Below are 18,277 nucleotides of genomic sequence, written 5' to 3'. Positions count from 1 at the left end.
TCCGGTCGCTGCTGCACCAAGCTCCACGTCGATTGCAGTGGGGTGGTGGAGGAAGGGGTTGGCGCGTGTATGGAGCGCGCCGAGGACCATTATGTACAAGTTGAGAGAGAGCGCGATGCTTGGGTCCCCGCACTACGTCAGCTCGTTATAACTTCGGAGTTAGCCAGTGGCTCGGCCGTGGGCGCAAGATGAAGACGATGACGACGACGACGATGACGACGACGACGACGACGACGAGCACGGGGACGACTACGACGGCGACGAGGACGAGCGTGCTCGCGTTAGAGGGGGAGTCGAAGAGCCGTGGAGACCGTTTTATGTAATAATAATTGGACGGCGGTGTCCTTTCATCTGCGGTACGCGGGAGGACGAAAAAGAGGAAGAAGGATCTATATGGGGCGGCGAGGGGCGGACAATCGGCGCGCAGCGACGGCGACGGAAATGATTCTCGTGTAACGACGACGACGACGACGACCGACGACGACGACGACGACGACGACGACGACGACGACGACGACGACGACGACGACGACGACGACGACGACGACGACCGACGACGACGACGACGACGACGACGACGACGACGACGCGACGACAACGACGACGACGACGAAACGACGATGACTACGGCGACGACACGGCGACGACGAGTGGCTGCGGTCGTGAGATTTTACAAAGAGCCGCGCCGGTCTGTTTCGCTCCCTTTCCCTGTCTCCCTTTCCCTTGATCCGTCGCAAACGAGTGACGAAGGGGTATCCCTGTACATCTCGGGTCATTAGTAATGGTTATGTGTCATTAAGGATTCAAGAGTCTCGGCAGGTCGAGCTTTAGATTGTTGACGGAACTTTCGAGGATAGGAGACGGACAAATTATCGTCGGACCGCCGAAGTTGCGCTTCCGCACTTCACGTTGACGTTCGAGCGGATCAAACGAAAATTACTATTATGGGAGGGAGGGGGATGGGGAGGATGAGACCGGCGAGAAATGAGAATCGCGGCGCGTGAAAATACAGCCGGCCGGCCAGGCGTCTCGCGAACTTCCCTCGCGCGACTCCCGGTAGGATTAAATTAGTAAGCGGCACCAACTCCGATTGGTTCTCAGTAGAAGTTCCATCCTCCTCGCAGGTGTCGTCCATTAACAGGGTGCTCAGAAACCTGGCCTCGCAAAAGGAGCAACAGGCGGCCGCGGTGCAGGCGCATCAGGGCGCCGAGAGTGTCTACGACAAGCTGAGAATGTTCAACGGCCAGGCGGCGGGCTGGCCGCCAGCGTGGTATTCGGCGACACCTTCCCATCACCCGTTGGCCACGGGAATTCCAACCGCAACTCCCGGATCGGGCCAGACTCTCTTGCCCGGCAGCCAGCTCCACGGGCGCGACGACTCGTTGCTGAAACGGAGCGGTAAGTCTCGGCTTTGTCAGCGTGCTTTGCCGGCGACGACGATGACGCGAGAAGCTAACGAGCGAGTCGAAAGTTCCGGCTCGATTTTTCGCCGCAACCCCTCGCTCGACTGCGCCCGGAAGATTGTCGTCGTCGTCGTCGTCGTCGTCGTCGTCGTCCTTGCTCGCGATCCTTCGCCGACTGCTGCTTATCGCGGACGATCGGTTTACCGTGAAAGGAGGCGGAAGATCGAACTGAACTTTTTCGCGTGTCACGCGATATTAAAATTTCGACTCAATGGCTGTTGGACGCGTTCTAAATATCTGGGCGGTCGTATTACTCATTTTTTCCTCGCATGCCGCTCTAGACGAGACGTCGTTTCATTGTGAGCAAGCGTGCTTTTTTGTCGCCGTAAATACGGATTACCGATAGCCAGCGACGATTTTTATATGTTACTCTTTTGCTCTACGTTACTCTGCGTTACGTTATATCGGCGTCGGCGACGTCTTGCTACCGTCGTATCCTCTCCACTCGCGGTATCATCTCGCGCTCGATTCACGAGGATCATGCGTCGCATTGTATCGCCTCCGAGTCCTCGACGCCTCGCACAATGCGCGTGCACACACGCGGTCGAGTGGGGAAAAGGATCCGTGTCGTGTAGCGCTATAAGTCTAATAGGATCACGGAAATCGGGTCCGCGGCTCGGCTCTTAGCCGGGATCGTTCTGCGGATGACGAATCCAGATGCGGCCGCCCTCAATAGACAGATTACGTGAGTCGCGGCTGAGTGGCAGGTAGAAAAGTGCTCTCAATGAGTCCCGAAATGTGTACATCCTCGAATCTTGCCGTCCCTCTCGGACTTGGTTTCGCGCATCGCGATGCGTCCACTTCGATTATTCCCGTGAGAAAAATCCACTTCTCCAACGGAGTCGTCAAATTTCATAAAAAATTACCGAATTCTCCGCAGATATCAAGGAAATGTACCCGAATGAACAGAGCAGGCGAGTCCAACGATTCGATTTGCCCAAAAAGAAAAGTATTCTATTTTTGTAAATTGATTTTTCCCATAGTCTCACATTCTAAGCAAGGTCTTTTGCAGAAAAAGGTTCCCTCTTTCGATAAAGCGATTAAAGTGAACCATTCATCTAAAATTGATTAGATATTATTCTGTTTTCCTCTTATTTCAAGAAGATTTCCTCTTATATCAATTAATTTTCCTCTTAAGTATATGAAGAGCAGGAATATGTTGATTTGATTGTCGGCTTCTTTTGTTCAGTCATGCTCTACCTCCAGATATGAACGAAAAAATAACTATATATATATATACTCATGGGTCAGAATATTTGGAGCGCTTTTAATAAAAAGTATGTGTGTTGCTGTAACAAAGATAATTTATTCATATCTGGTGAAATACAGCTTGTAATCTTGTAATTGCAAGAAGTTGAATAATATATTCCTTCTTTTAACTATGTTCCGTACATACAATTGGTTACGATGAAAATCTTTGTAGCTATAAAGTCCATAACAAAACTGATTGGAAATTTCTTTGTTATGATGATCTTATTTCATCCGTGCCCATTTATTGTAGAACTGGAGCTAAAAACACATCCATATATGTATATTACTTTTCGCTATGCGTTATAATAATTTTTCCAAATTACCCAGTAAAACCAATAGGAATAAAGTACAGTAAGAATAAATAATAATCCTCTTAAAAAAGATTAAATAATCTGTGTAAAAGAAGAAATTTATATTAAAATCATTAAGATTTGCATTATACATACAATATATAATCCATCTAACTTAAAGAATAAAGTGTTTATAATATTTTCCTCTTGACACTTTAGAGGAATCTCGAGGCCATATATAAGAATAAAATCCTCTAAAATTTAGATGATTCCGCTTGTTCTGAAATTACTTCCTTTGGGGTGTGAGCGCCATGATGATGTTGGGTGCAACATCAGTAATGAATAATGAGTGAAACACGCAAGCAAAAGTAATTAAGAAAATTCGTACGAGTGGAAGACGCGTGTTAAAGGCACCGCCACTTGTAGGTGGTTTATACCTCGCTGGTTACATCCAACTGCCGTTGGACGCACACTCGAATGCACAGGAATGCATCGAACGGTCGATCGCGGCCACTTTGGCCGAAGCGGGCGCATTAAGCGCGGCCGGGCCGTAGAGAGCATCGGCGGCTAATCTCCTCTCTTTCTTCGGCGAGCGTGCGTCGTCACCTAGAAAATTAAAGCCAACGATCCGTCTGCAGCGGACCGCCGAGGATCGTCCCCGGTCGTTCGCTCTACGCGCAGGGGTGTTCGCGAGGAGTGCTCGGGGGTGGGTTCCGTGCGACGGACGAGCGCGAAGGGAGGCGACGGTTAGGACGAGAAGGCGGGAAGGGAGGCCAGGCGAGAGGGAAAGAGAGACAGGGAAGGAGAAAGATAGGGAGAGGCGTGTTTGGGGTGCCGGTATTTCTAGTCGAGGGGGTTTCGCAGGGTCGAGTCCAATTGGGGGTTGCGCGAGGGTTGAGATGAGCGAACGAGAAAGCGAGCAGCTGACGAGCGAACGGTACATATATATAATACATATGCACGCACACACACACACACACGGAAATACACGCAAGCATAAGGGTGTATGTATGTACATATACATACATATATGTAGACACACACACACACACACACACACACGTGTATATGTCTCTGTAGCGCGCGGTACGGAGGGACCGACACGGACAGGGTGGAGGTACGGAGGGACGCCAGGAAGGTACCGGGAGGAATGGAAAGAGGGTGCGATGCGCGGAGGCGGAAAGTAATCGCAACCCACGGGGGCTGACGAGGGCTACCCTCGGCGCGCGTATGAACCGACGTACCAACACGAGTCGCGACCCCGAGGACCGGTCGCGCACGCCTGGACGCGCGGAGTCGTCCTCGGTGTCTAGGAATCTCGAGAACGGTGGATCGCGTTACGAGATCGGTCGATTGATGCGCGCTTCTCAATTAGACCGCCATGCCTAGCTTACTCGGAGAGAATCGCGGCTCGTCGAATTGTTGATCGATTGTCGGGGAAGGGGGAGGGGGCGGACGGCGGCAGAGAGAGAAAGAGAGAGAGAGAGAGAGAGAGAGAGAGAGAGAGAGGGGGGGAGGAGACAATTAATAAGTATTTTATTTAACACCGGCTGCGAAGCAGGATTAATTAATCTCGTTGGAGCCGGCGGCGGCGAGGAACTCGGTTAAGGCCGATGGAGACGACGATGGCAACCGGAAAGACGGGCGATTGATTTTTGTTCCAGACACCGGCTCTCTATTGTCGCATCAACAGGAGACAACTTCGGACGGTAATTCGGAGCACAACTCCTCCGGGGACGAGGACTCGCAGGTGCGGCTGAGGTTGAAGAGGAAATTGCAGCGCAACCGAACTTCCTTCTCTAACGAACAGATAGACAGCCTCGAGAAAGGTCAGTACGAAATCCGCCCGGCGCGGCGATCTGTACACGCTAATTATACACGCCGTTTCGCCGAAGATTGCATGAGCGCGCATGAGCAGGCGCGTTTTCTCCTCGGCCTCCTCGCGAGCGTCGATTGTTCTTGCCAACTTTTTAATTGGACGCGATTCCTCGCCGATGGATCCGATTTCGCTCTCAGTCGCTTGAGCTTAAAGCTCCGCGACACATTCGCGATCGCACACACAAAGGCCATCGATAGCCCTCGAGACGAACGGCGACGGCGGCGTTCACCTTCGCCCGCCCGCACCAGCCTTTGATATCCGCCGGCCGGGAGGAGCGCGCGACGCTCCTCCTCGGCGAGTTAGCGCGTGTATCGCGATAATTAATGCCGACGACGCGGCTAAATAACGAGCACTTGTTGCAAACTGGTTTCGTTTCAGAATTCGAGCGGACACATTACCCGGACGTGTTTGCACGGGAGCGTCTCGCCGAGAAGATCGGATTACCTGAGGCACGTATCCAGGTGAGTGTGAATGTGCGAATGCGGCGTGTGTGCGCTTCCTCCACCAGCGTGTGCTCGCCCCACCCACCTGCCCCCCTCCTCCAACCCCTATGTAGCCGCCCTCCCCGCGCCTCACGCGCCCGGACGCGTCTTTCTCTCTTCTTATTCCGCCCGTTCCTCCGGTCGGGAGGGTCGACCGGCGTAAGTGCGACGACGCCCTTTCATTAAACGCTTTTAACGTGTGACCACGTGGTCGTACGTGGGGAACATTAAACACCTCCGACGAGGCGAGAGAGCCCTCGCACCGCGCCTCGCCGCTCCTCCGGCCGTGCGAGCCTCCCAATGGGATTTTGTCACCTCTTTCGTCCGTTACCTCGCCGCCATTTACGTATTCTTACTTACGCGCTCGCAGTGGGACTCTTCTCGCCGATCTAGCGCGGCGATTTTCTCGATCTGTATCCGCCGACCAATTTAACCTCCAAGATGTGTCCCCGTTGGATTTCACAAACGGAGAATTTTTATAAACGAAAGAGCGACGAAATACACGCGCGAAGCGCGAACCTCCAGTTCTCTAATGAATCGAGCAGCATGAAGAGGTAGTCGACGGCGGCTGACATTCCCAACAAGTTGGCAAGTCCCACGAAAATTCGAAGAATCTTTGATTACGTCGACTGAGTCGAGAATCAGAGAGAGAGAGAGAGAGAGAGAGAGAGAGAGAGAGAGAGAGAGAGAGAGAGAGAGAGAGAGAGAGAGAGAGAGAGAGAGAGAAGGAGAACGAGAGACACCGCCGACTAGAATCGCGCTCATTTAAATTATAAGATCAGGAAAACTCGCGAAACTTCAGCTTCGCGTCTCAGCCGAGCGAACCGCAGCGACTCTTTGTTCGCGTCCTTTCCAAGTTTCCGCAAATTCCCCGCTCGTCGTCCCTTTTGCGCGAAGCAGCCTCGCGCTCTCGACGCTTCAAAGGCCACGGCTGACATGTCGCGCGGCGGAATATCAATAATCAAAGTAAATGAAACGTCAAGTCGGATTGCAGCAACAAGTAAAGAGAGAAAAACCGACGGAGGCCAAAGTACCGAGGAAGGAACATTTGAGACGCTTGCTTCTTTTCCCCGAGCGCGACCGTTTGGAGCAATTTCGCGACGAATTCCATCGTTGGTCGCCAAAAATGGCCCCTTCAAGTCCGCCTAGCTCTCGAAACGACGATTAGAAGCGCGTTATCGCTGGTACCCCCGGTCCGCCGAGCTTACGTTGATGTGGCGGCGACGTTCAGCACTTGAAATTCGATCACGCCGTTGACTTTTTATCGCGTTCGAGGTGCAAACTGTATCGCGCGCGTTATAACGAATATTAGCATCGAGAAGCTCGCCAACGCGTACGCAGACCTTATCGGACATTGTTTGCTCGCGCTCTCTGTGCCCTCGCCCCTCGCCGCCACCGCCGCCGCCTCCTCTCACCTGCATCGCCGTGACACAAGAGGCGGGAGGGTCGGCGAAGTGGCCGGCGGGGTTTGGCGTCGTGGTGGTAGTAACCGGGCGCGCTGAGCGTTATGTGGACGTACAAACAGTGCAAGACCATGTTGACGCATGTTTTCAAGCCTCGTTGGCTGGTATTGATCTTGCTAAGTGCAGGAAACCGGGAGTTCCGACGCGGGAGGGAAAAGGAGAAGTTTGGCGAGGAAGAGCGAGCGAAAGGGAGGACCGAGCGCGAACGGGAGACTGCGGGAGAGGCAGAGAGGTAGCGTGAGAGAGAGAGAGAGAAAGAGAGAGAGAGAGAGGGAGAGAGAGAGAGAGAGAGAGGGAAAGAGAGGAGACAGCGAGAGGTGAGAGAAGAGAGAGCGAGAAAGGAGAGGGGGGAGGAGAAGGAGAGAGACAGAGAGAAAAAGACATGGTCGACCTTGGCGGAGAGAGCGAAAGAGGGAATCGGCGGAGATCACCGAGTCGGACCGATCGCCGGACTATCGTCGGCTGGTCGAACGGTCGAAGGGCGAGATGTACGAATGGTGGTGGAGGACGAAGAGAGCGAAGGTGCCGGGCGTTCTAATGGAACACGGTACGCCGCCGCCGCGGCACGACGCGGCGGCATGTAAACGTGGCCCAGCGAGGGATCGCGCGGAAGGCCTAAGAGGGTTCTCGGACGCAACCATGGCAACCTCGAGTCCCGAGGGAGGTCGCCCTCCGATTGGCCCGTCCCACGCTTCTTCATCTATATATATATATATATATATATATATATATATAGATATAGAAATATATATATATGTGTATGTATATTTTATATATATATATATATATATACATACATGTATATATACACAGCGTCGACTACGGCCACGAGATTTGCCACGCCACGTCGCCGGCCGATTATCATCCGCGGCCGGCATTCCCCAAGTCGAGTCGCGCGAGCGCGATGGCCGATACGCTGCGAGGGATTAAAGCGGGATTTTTCCGTCGAAGGCGCACGTCAGCGTCGCACGCGACGCGACAAGCGAGCAAAGGGACCAACGTCGTCGCTCGGGGATCTTCCGGTTTCTTCGACCGGTCGGATCTTTCCGTTAGCGTCGCTGCGCGCGGCGCACCAGGATACTTGTCTCCCGCTCGTTTGCGTCCTTCTCTCGACCAGGATACACATCGCACGTTATCGCACGCTCCATTAGTCCCCGAGAGCGTCCTGAAAGACGTCTTTTTCTCTCTCTCTCTCTCTCTCTCTCTCTCTCCTTCTCTCTCTTTCTCTGTCGCGACGCGCGAATCTGTCCCTTTCTCGTGTTATGGAAATCTGTCCACGAAGGTCGGCATGGGCTTCAAGGTCGGGGAGCAGCGCCGGACGGAACCGGTTGTCGTCCCCCTGCCGCATTTCGGCCATTGACGGTCCTCCGCGTCTCCGGCGGCGCCGGCAAGGAACGAGCGCGCGGTTCGGATCGCGGACTTTCGTGCAGATCGATTCGGCCGAGTTTTCGACACGAGGGAGGACGAGTTTACGAGGGACGATGGTATTGGGCGGAAGGAGCCCGCTGTGGGCGAATGGCAGATATTTGACGGTGGGGTGGCCGAACACGATTTGCTGCGCCAATGGGAGGACAGGAGGACGGAATTTATTTTTTGATTCAATCGAGGGCCCTCGCCGGCAGCGAGCGCCGCGCGTTGTGCTACGTGAGATTGCGGAAGGCTTGTATTTCTACGTTGATGGCATTTCTTTCCGCCGCGCGTTCCCCCTCCTCCCCCTCCGCCTCCCCTGTTCTCTCTCCTTGCCGCGCGACCGCATACGCGTGGTAATTCGTTACACCGAAATCGACAGAAATGGAAATTGCCGTTATTGCTTTGTTCTCGATTTTTATCCGTGCACACGCACATGCTCGTCGGAATGCGGAGAGCCGCGCGCGCGCGCGCGTTTCTCTCGCTCCTGGAAATCTTCGTCCTGCAATCTCGCGCGCGCGGGCCGCCATGTCGAAAATAATTCATTAAAATCGCCCGGTTGATCCCGTCGAGTCCGTTCCGGATCGCGCGAAATTAAGCCGTGCTGCGGTATCCGCCGAGAGTATCGACGGATACTCGCAACGTCGCCGAATTTGCAAGGACGAGGAGACGGCGAGGAGTACGCTCATAAAGAACGTCGTTCGAATATCTCTCGACGCGCGCGAGAGCGCGAAGTGGCCGGGCGCCCGTGAAATTGGCGCGACTAAATGGAAGTGCGCGGCGGAGAAAAGGGCTTTTTTCACGAGGAAGCTAAATGCGCACGGTTTATGGATTGCTGTAAGTGCCGGCGAGGGAAAACCGATATATCGAAGGGGACGAATCCTCTTATCGCTGAGAGGAATCAGAAAAAGCAGAAAATCCCTGCAAGCGCAGCAAGGAATGTAAGCCTCGATTTATTGTACGATCTTGCGTCATAGCACTCGGAACGTCACTGGTCGACGTAGCGAGGGACGGGGGGCGGGGGGCGAGGAAAGAAGGGGGACAATTAGCTTGAATCAGAAGGGTGCCGTTGATTCCGCGGTTCCTTTCTCTTTTCTCGCCTCGGATATTTTTACACGATCCCGCTGTGTGTGAACACGTCGAGAGGACACGGCGAAACGCGATAGAATTAACGTTAATCGACGAGAGACCAATACGGCAACGGGATCGCGCGTCGATAATGCGATGTATAATTTGTTCGGCGCGCTCGCAACCGCGCGTTATCCACGGCGCGCTCTTTATCGGATATCGAGTTCGGAGCGATTTACAACCAGACGCTCGGCAGGAGAGAGAGGGAGAGAGAAAGACGCGTGTAAATGCGCGCGACGGCGAAGATGCGGCAGGTAGAGGAGGAGGCGAATAGAGAATGAGAGAGAGAGAGAGAGAGAGAGAGAGAGAGAGAGAGAGAGAGAGAGAGAGAGAGAGAGAGAGAGAGAGAGAGAGAGAGAGAGAGAGAGAAGAGGAGAGGCTGCGCGAGAGAGCGAAAGGTGCGCAGGAAGGGACCAAGCGAGCAAGAGTAACTCAATTTCCCGTCTGACAACTGCTCAATCGCAATTAACAAACTGGAGGAGCGCCTGCTGCAAACCCGCGCGCGCGCGGCTGTCGCGTGGGACGCGGAAAGAGAGTCTGGGCGTTAGATTTCGCGCTACGTCGGGAGCGCCGCACGAGAGAGGATCGGTCGGATAGAGACGCTAAGGCGCAAAGAGGGAGGAAACGAGGGCGCGAGAGAGAGAGAGAGAGAGAGAGAGAGAGAGAGAGAGAGAGAGAGAGAGAGAGAGAGAGAGTGAATGAGTGAGTGAGTGAGTGAGAGAGAGGGAAGAGGGCGGGTGGTTCGGGGAGGGTTTCCTCCCTGGAGAGAGGAAGCAGAGGAGAGAATTGCGGAGAGCGCGAACAAGCGCGAATGAGTGCGAATGCGGACGAGTGCGGATGATACGAAATACCGTGCCGGCACCGAGTGTGCGGCTGCACACTTATCGTGACAAAGGCACCGTCATTGTGTCGGTTGCAGGTGTGGTTCAGTAATCGCAGGGCGAAGTGGCGTCGAGAGGAGAAATTACGGAACCAGAGGAGGGCGGCCGTCGATCAGGTGGTTGCCGGCGGCAGCGGCGGGGGTAGCGGCGCCGCACCCCCCGCGGCCACCCCCGCTACGCCACGGTTGCCCTTAAACGCCGGATTCAACGCCATGTACTCGTCGATACCGCAACCAATCGCCACCATGCCCGACACGTACAGGTAGGAGAATTTCGTGACAAGCCGTTCCCGCATTGTTCCCCCGCGGCTCCCCTCGGCGCGGGCGTGAAAGTCGCAGCGCGCGAACAAGCGACGACAAGCAAGGACTTGCCGCTCCGCTTGCCGAGCAAACCGAGATCATTGTTTTTGTTTTTTTTTTTTCCTCCTCCTCCTCCTCCCCGTCTTTTTTTTTTTAGCGAGAGACCTCGTACTGCGACTTTCGCTCGTGTTCCTCTCTCCCTTCACAAATTCCGCCGTCGTTTCAGCGCGAGACATCTTGCGGTAGCCGCGCAATCAGCAAGTTTCGTCAGCTGCACGTCGCGCGCGTCCGTCGCCAGCGACGTTGTTGTTATTGTTGTTGTCCGAACGCGAATACCTTTCTCACTCACAGCTCGATGTCAAGCAGCCTGGGCGGGTCAATGGGCGGAAGCTGTCTTCAGCAACGTGCCGACGGCTACCCGGCGTACGTGTTCCACGAGCCGCTCCACTCGCTCACGCAGTCTTACTCGCACGCGCACAGCGCGGCCGCGCACTCGCAACCTCATCGCGGCATCCCGACGTCTCACGGCGGCACCCCCGCGACGCCGGGAGGACAACCCGCCGGCCCCGGTGGAGCACCCTACCAGCCGACGACCTCGACCGCGACCGGTGAGTCCTCATCACGAGTAATTTGCTGCGTTTCCTGCTCCCTGTGCTTCCAAGGTCACTCGGCGCTGATTTAAGGTTGCGCCGAAAATAATTAGCGAACTCTCGATAGAGAGCTGCTTTCTCTTTCTCGCCGAATGTTCCGACACCACGATCCACGATAGCCAAATATCGAGGGCGATCTCCTTTCCTTTCTCCTCAGCGAAGTTTTCCGACTCAACCTTGGTCGCTTCTCTCGGCAATTTGTTCCGCGCTTCCGAGATCCGCTTGAAATATTCCGCTGCAATTGTGTCGTCGGGCTCCGACGACGACGAGAGTGCCCTTCTATGCGCGAGGATTACCGCCGCGAGATCTCTCCTCGTAGCTTTTCGGTTGCTCAGATGAAATTTCGAAATCCCCATCGGGGATGTCGGAGGATCCGACACGGGAATACATCGGAAAAACAAACGAGACCGCGGCGGAAAGCAGTACAGGTTTTCGTTTCCAATTTTCGCCCTGCGCGCTGCTGCCGTTTCTTCCTCGCGCTCTAGCCGGCTCAAAGCGCGAAATAAAGCGTCGAGAATTACCTGGAAGCCTCTTCACACGCAATCTACATAGCCCCGCTATCAGAGAGAAAGAGTGAGAGAATGAGAGAGAGAGAGAGAGAGAGAGGGCGAGGGGGCGGGAGAGGATGTAAAGAGCGAGCGAGCGAGCGACGGCGCGGTCGCAGCTACACACTCGCCCACGGAATTGTAAAAGGATTTTAAAACAAATCTCGCATGGCGCCGCCGGGCTGAATCGAAGAATGGGATGTTCGGCGGTTTTCCAACCCCGGCGATGTAGCTGGTGAATTTTCCATTTTCTCGGCTCTGCTTCTCTCCTTCCCTTCCTCCTTCTCTCACTCTCTCTCTCTCTCCCTCTCTCTCTCTCTCTCTCTCTCTCTCTCTCTCTCTCTCTCTATGTGTGTGTGTGTGTGTTTCTCCGTCTATTTCTCCGTCTCCCTCTTTCTACGTGCCGCTCGAGACTCCTCCGGCTCCTCGGCTGTGTTTCTTTTCTCTCCCGAGTCTCTTTCTCTCGGCAGCCTCCCTTTCTCTCCGTCATCCCTTTTCTTCGTCTATCTACATCTCGGCCCCCCTCGTCTCCCGTTTAGCGAAAGCCACGGAGGGTCGCGCCTCCTCTCGCAGCCCGCCGCGCCGCCTCGTTCTCTCCCTTTCTCTCGCCCCCTTCGCCTCTACACCCTTCCGTCCTCGGGGATGCGCTCGCTCCTTCTATCCGTCTATCCATCTATCCGTCCCTCTCGTCGCCCTCCGGTCCCCCTTTCGTCTCTTCCTCTCCCCTCCTCCTCTCTCTCTCTCTCTCTCTCTCTCTCGCCGGCTCTTTCTCTCTTCCTCTCTCTCTCCTGAGGATATACAGGGGTGAACAGAGGATGTGGATGGGTTGGGTCTCGCCTCGGCTGGGCGAGCGCTCAATAACGTGCGAACCCAAAGGGGAGGAAATACGGGGGTGCGCGGCGTACCTACAGGAACGGAGCGGAGCGCAAGCCGGAATGGTGGAATACTGCGGAACACGCGCAACGTGTCCCACCCCGCGCGCTCGCTGTCCCTCTCGCCGCGTCTCTCCCGCACTCTTCTCGCGGCCGCCTTTCTTCCTTTCCGCTCTTTCGCCCCCTCGTTTCACCATGTCCCCCTCCCGAGCTCCCCCTCCGTTCGTCCGTCCGTCCGCCCGCTCCTTACGTGCGGAACGAGCCGCGGGTTATCCATCATAATCGCTTTACGTGCACGAGCGCCGTAAGGACTTTCACCGCGCTCGTTAGCGCCGCGCCTGTCCCGCCGGCTCTAACGGCGCCCGTTTTCATAGCTAAGTAGCCGTAGCCCGGAGTTAACGTCCGACCGCGGAAACGCGCGTAACCGGCCGAGGCTGTCGCGCAGCTGGCGTGAACGTGGATGGTGAACGGGGTGGACGGCGGGATATTCGATTATCTCTCTCGGCCAGACGAAACGCCGCGCCGCGCCGCGCCTCTCCTCTCACCGTGCGCTCTTCAACTTTGAGATGGAGTTCTGGACCGGGCCGCGACCGAACGCGCGAGTTCCCGCGAGGACTCGCGCGGATGAAACCGCGAGAGGAAGCTCGACCGGCGGTTCTCGGCTCCGTGCGACTTTATCCGAGCGGCGGCCGCGTGAAATTTCACGATGACGAACGAATGGATGACGAGACGCAGCCGGGTGAATTTTCACGTCGATATCGCGTCGTCGTGCGAACGCTACAAAGTCGCGTTACAAAGAGGCGGGCTTGCGCGGTTAATCTTCGTCGCGGCAATTATGGCGCGACGCCGTCGTCGTCGTCGTCGTCGTAACGCTCGTAAAATCGGCCGTCTTGCGTTTACGCCATAATTGTAGCTCGCGCGCGCTCGTAGACGAGCGAAGCAAGTTGCGCGAGAGCGACGTGGGCTCGTATAGACTCGGTAAATGTTTTCGCGCAAGTTTATATTGGATTAGACGCAGCTCGTTAAAGTGTTTAATTCAAATTGCAGAAGTGTGCCGCCGCCACGCAACTATCATAGCCGAATTCTATTTATGCGGCCGCCGCCGCGAGCGACGCGTCTCTCTCGCGTCGCCTTCCGTAAATACGCGCGCGCTCGTTTTTCGCGAATTAGCCGCGTCGCGTATCACGCGATTAACGATGCTCTCTCTCTCTCTCTCTCTCTCTCTCTCTCCTCTTTCTCTCTTCCTTTCTCCCTCTCTCTCTCTCTCTCTCTCTCTCTCTCTCTCTCTCTCCTCTTTCTCTCTTCCTTTCTCCCTCTCTCTCTCCCGCGAATCATCCGCGACCTGGCCTGAGACGCCGTTTCGCGAGACGACGCGCCACCAGTCCACGCGAGGAATCGACATCTTGTGAAAAAGATGTTTATTGTATTATTTATATACAAAGCTGAAGAGAGAAGGCGAAATGTATGACGTGGATAAACGCGGCGAAACGTCTGACGCGGCAGAACCCCGTCCAATCCCGGCGTCCTTCCCAGTCGGCTTGAGCCGTTCACGGCCGAAGACGGCTCGTTGTCGCCGCTCGTTGGCCGTCGCGCGCTCAACCCTCCGACACTTCGGACTGTTGCAGGAGTGATATCGGCTGGCGTCTCGGTGCCGGTGCAGATCCCGTCGCAGACCCCGGACCTGGCGGGCAACTATTGGCCGAGGCTCCAGTGATCCCAGCTCTTCGGGTTCCCGCCCGCGAGCTTGCTCGTAGGCCAGGAGAGCCCGCCGCCGCCGAGCGCCACCCCGGGCGCGGTGCCTCGACCGCTCCTCGCGTCCCTCGGGATCCCGACGCAGTCGACGCAGCATCAGGCCCCGAGCACACCGGCGACCACTCCTGTGCACAATTCCGACACCAGTGAGTGAATCGACTGATTTTCTCGTGCGACGTGATTTTCCGCGCGCTCAGCCTCGCGTCGAGACGGGGCGCGGCGTCGGGCGGCGACGGCGACGAGCCGTAGAGACGCGGAGTTGAGACGCCACTTCGGGACGATGCCACAGGTCCGCTCCGGCTCGGAGACGTGCTGCGTTCTCGCCGGAACGGTGCGCGGGACGGCCGCCGAGTGACGCCATGCGACGCAAGTGTTCGAAAATCTCCCTCCGTTGTCCCTCCGTCGTCTCTCCGCGAGAGCCAAGAGCGGTTTCTTCAGCGCGCCGTCGAGACTCGCCGCTTCCTGGGCCAGGCGCGGGAAGGAGCCCGCCGCGCTCTTCAGCTCGACCGAGGCGACGTGCCGAGGTCGTCGGAGCTGATCCTTCGACGACCGGCACTCGCCGAATGAAGCAACTCGCGTCCACGAACGTTTACGACCGTCAATTTTCTCAAAGGCAATACCTATCTACACGAAGCTACTCGATTAGGTTAGACGATAGGATGTAGGTTCTCCCCGGCCCGCCACGACCCTCTCCACCTTCTTCGACAATTTGTAAGTTTGCCAACGCCCGCATCGACGCATCGGGATGTGCCGCCGTCGCGGAAATTTTTAAGCACGAGCTACTCGTCGCAATTAAGTTGCCCCTCCCCCCCTCCCCCTCCCTGCCGCTGCCCCCGAAATCACACCAACGACACACGACGGTTCTCTTTTCCGTTCCTCTTTGACCAACGACCGGATTTCACGCGGAGCGGGATTTCACGCGGACGGACGGACGGACGGACGGACGGACGGACGGACGGTGAACCTTTGCAACTCGAGCCGATCTCACATCTTCCTCACTTCGTGTCTGGTCTAGATTTCGTAGATGTATACGCATGACCCGGGTCACGCAGGGTACTTACCTATTCTCTCGCGATAGTACGCGCGAACGATACGCGCGCGGGCTGTCGTCGTCGTCGCGTCGAGAAACCTGCGCGTGCAAAATCTCGCGAGAGTCGAGAGTCGTCGTCGCGCGCAAAATTCTCGTCCCTTCCATCCGCAGCGGGAAGAGAACAGAGAGGAGAGGGGAAAGGAGAAGGACATTTTCCTCGGGAGCGAGTCTCGTCGCGCGGCGTCCGCCGACCGCGGCTTCCTCTCCTTTTCCGCGCGACGCGCGCCGCTTGAGTTATTTTTCATTTTCAGCCGACGCGCGAATTCTCCCGTTTAGTTTGCCGAAAATCGATCGATGTCAAGAGCATTCATTAAATTTACAGCGCTCTTGTTTTTCGGTATATCGGCGGGCTTTATTACCGGATTTATTGGATACCGCCGGGCGCATATTGTTTGCCGCACGTTGTATCGGTTTCCGGCAAATATTTTCCTTCGTGTAAGGGCGGCCGCGAACCGCGCGTGGAAATTGAAAGGGAGAGCCGCAGACACGTAGGCGGCCGCTCCGCTCTCTCTCCCTCTCTCTCTCTCCCTCCCTCCCTCCCTCCCTCCCTCCCTCTCTCTCTCCTTCTCTTTCTCCCGCGCGCGCCGAAATATATTCTCGCGAGAGTTTAGGGTGTGCGGCGGAGACGCGCGCGATGAGGCTGATTTCGTTGCGGGAGGGAACGAATGCTCGCGCCGAGGGGTTGATAGCTGCCTGGAGGGTGGCTTTTTTCGCCGAGGCCGGCCATCGTGTCTGCCGGCAGATATGGCGCCGGAAGACACCACTCTCGGGAGGATGCGGTCCCTGCTCGTGTCTGCGCGCCTCCGCACTCGTGAACGGTGAAAACATCGATCGCCCGCCGAAAATACGGCCGGGGGAATCGTCCTTCCGCCCCCCTCCCTCCGCTCGCCCCCGCCGCCTCCTCCCCCCTGCCGCTCGTCCGCGACTTATCTCTAATTTTACGTTCGTAATGTTTTACGTCACATTCTTCGCGATGAACGGTGAAAACGCACGCATCACGCATGTCGGCTGCGTCAGCATCCTCCCTCCCCTCCCCCCAGCCCGACGCACGCCGCACCGCCGTAATTCTCGCGGTGATTCTTCACGCGCAGGTTCGTCACGTCTCTCGCAAAAATGCGACCGCGCGCGGGTCGCGCGCGCGGCTCACGAACTGCACTGTATTTAAACCTAACGGAGATCGGTGTGCAGAATCTATTGAAAATAGCAATAGTACGGTCCCTCCCCCCGCCCCCCTCTCCCCTCCGATGTAGCGTCGCGGATAGTGTTCTCTTCGAAAGCTCGCGCTTGCGTCAACTGTTGCGCGAGCCAGGCACGCAGCAAGCCGAGAAAAAAGAAAAAAAAAAGATTCGATCGAGAAGATTCTTATATTTCGTAAAGGTACACGCGTCTCTCTCTCGATACGTACAAAAAGGAAAGAAAAACGACCATCGACTCCCGGTCCGCACGCGATACACGATTCTAGATTAAGACAATCCAATCCGTAGCTTGTATCGTCGTTATTACCGTAATGCAGGGGCACGATGAGAGAGCTCGCGACGAGCGAACCGACGTAAACGTAGTGAGAGAGCGCGCGCGCTCGTGTCTCGTAGGTGTCACGATTAGCTCTCTCGGACGGGGCGGACTAGAGAGCGAGACGTTCGCGTCGGTATTTATCGCTGTTAATGTAGACGTATCGCTGAGACGAACGGACCGAACAGCCGGATTCGTCCTTCCATGCCCGATGGCGATTATATTGGTGCTCGCAGTAACGAGGAATCTTCGGGAGTCGGCATCGAGAACTCGTTAATCGTCGCCGCGCACACGATCGAGATATACACACACATACCCACGTATTTACGCGCATACACACACACACACACATACCCATCCTTTCGATTTCGCTGTATAAAAGTCACTGTAAGATAGCAAATTTGTTACTCTCTCTAGATCAGGTACTGTAAATTAGAGATAATTATCGCCACCGCTGTATATACACACACAAACAGACGCACGCACGCGCGCGCGCGCGCGCGCACACACACACACACACACACACACACACACACACACACACACACACACGCACGCACGCACGCACGCACGCGCGCGCACACACACACACACACACACACGCACGCACACACACACGCACGCACGCATACACACACTCACGTAGATAAGTATCAGACGAAAACCAGAATTACGTTCGAACGTACCCATCTTATAAACTACGCAACATCTTATCCGTGTATTCAATGTTTTCCCTCTCACCGACAAGTGACGACTCCGTCACTTACACTCCGTGCAGCAACAGCAGCAGCAGCAGCAACCCGCAGCCGCAGCCGCAGCAGCAGCAGCCGCAGCCGCGAGAACTTCAATAAAAACCGAATGATCTGAGCCTACATTTATTCACCCATCAGTTCGTGAATCATAATCGAGCGCATGAGCCTATGTTGCGCCGACGAGTTTTGGAACGAATTCTCGCGACGCGAGAAGGGAGATGTGAATTGCGCCGACGAGAAAGCAGGCGAGAGGGGGAGAGAGGGGGAGAGAGCGACGACGATATTTTACCTAATCTGTATCTGTATCTGTATCGCGCGCGTGTTATTTAAAGCGGGCTCGTTTCTCTTCGTGAAACTACAAATTTTCTCGCGCGCGAGCCCCACTGCAGCTGCGTTATCGAATTTTTACGACAATTATCCGCGTGATCATAAAGTTAAATTTGATGATCTCATTATTTGCGATAAACAAGGTAATGACGTAGCCATTTTAAATCACAAGGAGAGAGACGCCAACCACCTGTACGGCCTTATCGGGATTTCGACGCGGCGCGGGACGCGGCGGCG

At 55.7% G+C, this 18,277-nt stretch overlaps 1 protein-coding gene across 2 annotated transcripts in view; it reads left to right on the top strand.

Moving 5' to 3' along the window:
- toy (paired box 6 protein twin of eyeless) overlaps positions 1 to 16,002 on the top strand; it is a 33,854-nt gene extending 17,852 nt beyond the window's left edge. Inside the window, exons 4-9 of one of the 2 annotated variants that reach the window (XM_025307204.1) lie at positions 1,125 to 1,398; positions 4,669 to 4,833; positions 5,262 to 5,332; positions 10,283 to 10,506; positions 10,895 to 11,151; positions 14,236 to 16,002. In XM_025307204.1, the coding sequence (XP_025162989.1) occupies positions 1,125 to 1,398; positions 4,669 to 4,833; positions 5,262 to 5,332; positions 10,283 to 10,506; positions 10,895 to 11,151; positions 14,236 to 14,324 (1,080 nt within the window). In that variant the 3' untranslated portion in view covers positions 14,325 to 16,002. Of the gene's footprint in view, positions 1 to 1,124; positions 1,399 to 4,668; positions 4,834 to 5,261; positions 5,345 to 10,282; positions 10,507 to 10,894; positions 11,152 to 14,235 lie in introns of both variants that reach the window. The other variant, XM_011136752.3, reaches the window with a different exon arrangement.
- The last annotated feature ends 2,275 nt before the right edge of the window (positions 16,003 to 18,277 follow it).

This window comes from Harpegnathos saltator, unplaced genomic scaffold, assembly GCF_003227715.2.
Source record: "Harpegnathos saltator strain DR-91 unplaced genomic scaffold, Hsal_v8.6 scaffold839, whole genome shotgun sequence".
Taxonomy (NCBI): Eukaryota; Metazoa; Arthropoda; class Insecta; order Hymenoptera; family Formicidae; genus Harpegnathos; species Harpegnathos saltator.
Note: the sequence above shows the minus strand (reverse complement) of the source record. Positions and strands in the feature narration are given on the sequence as shown.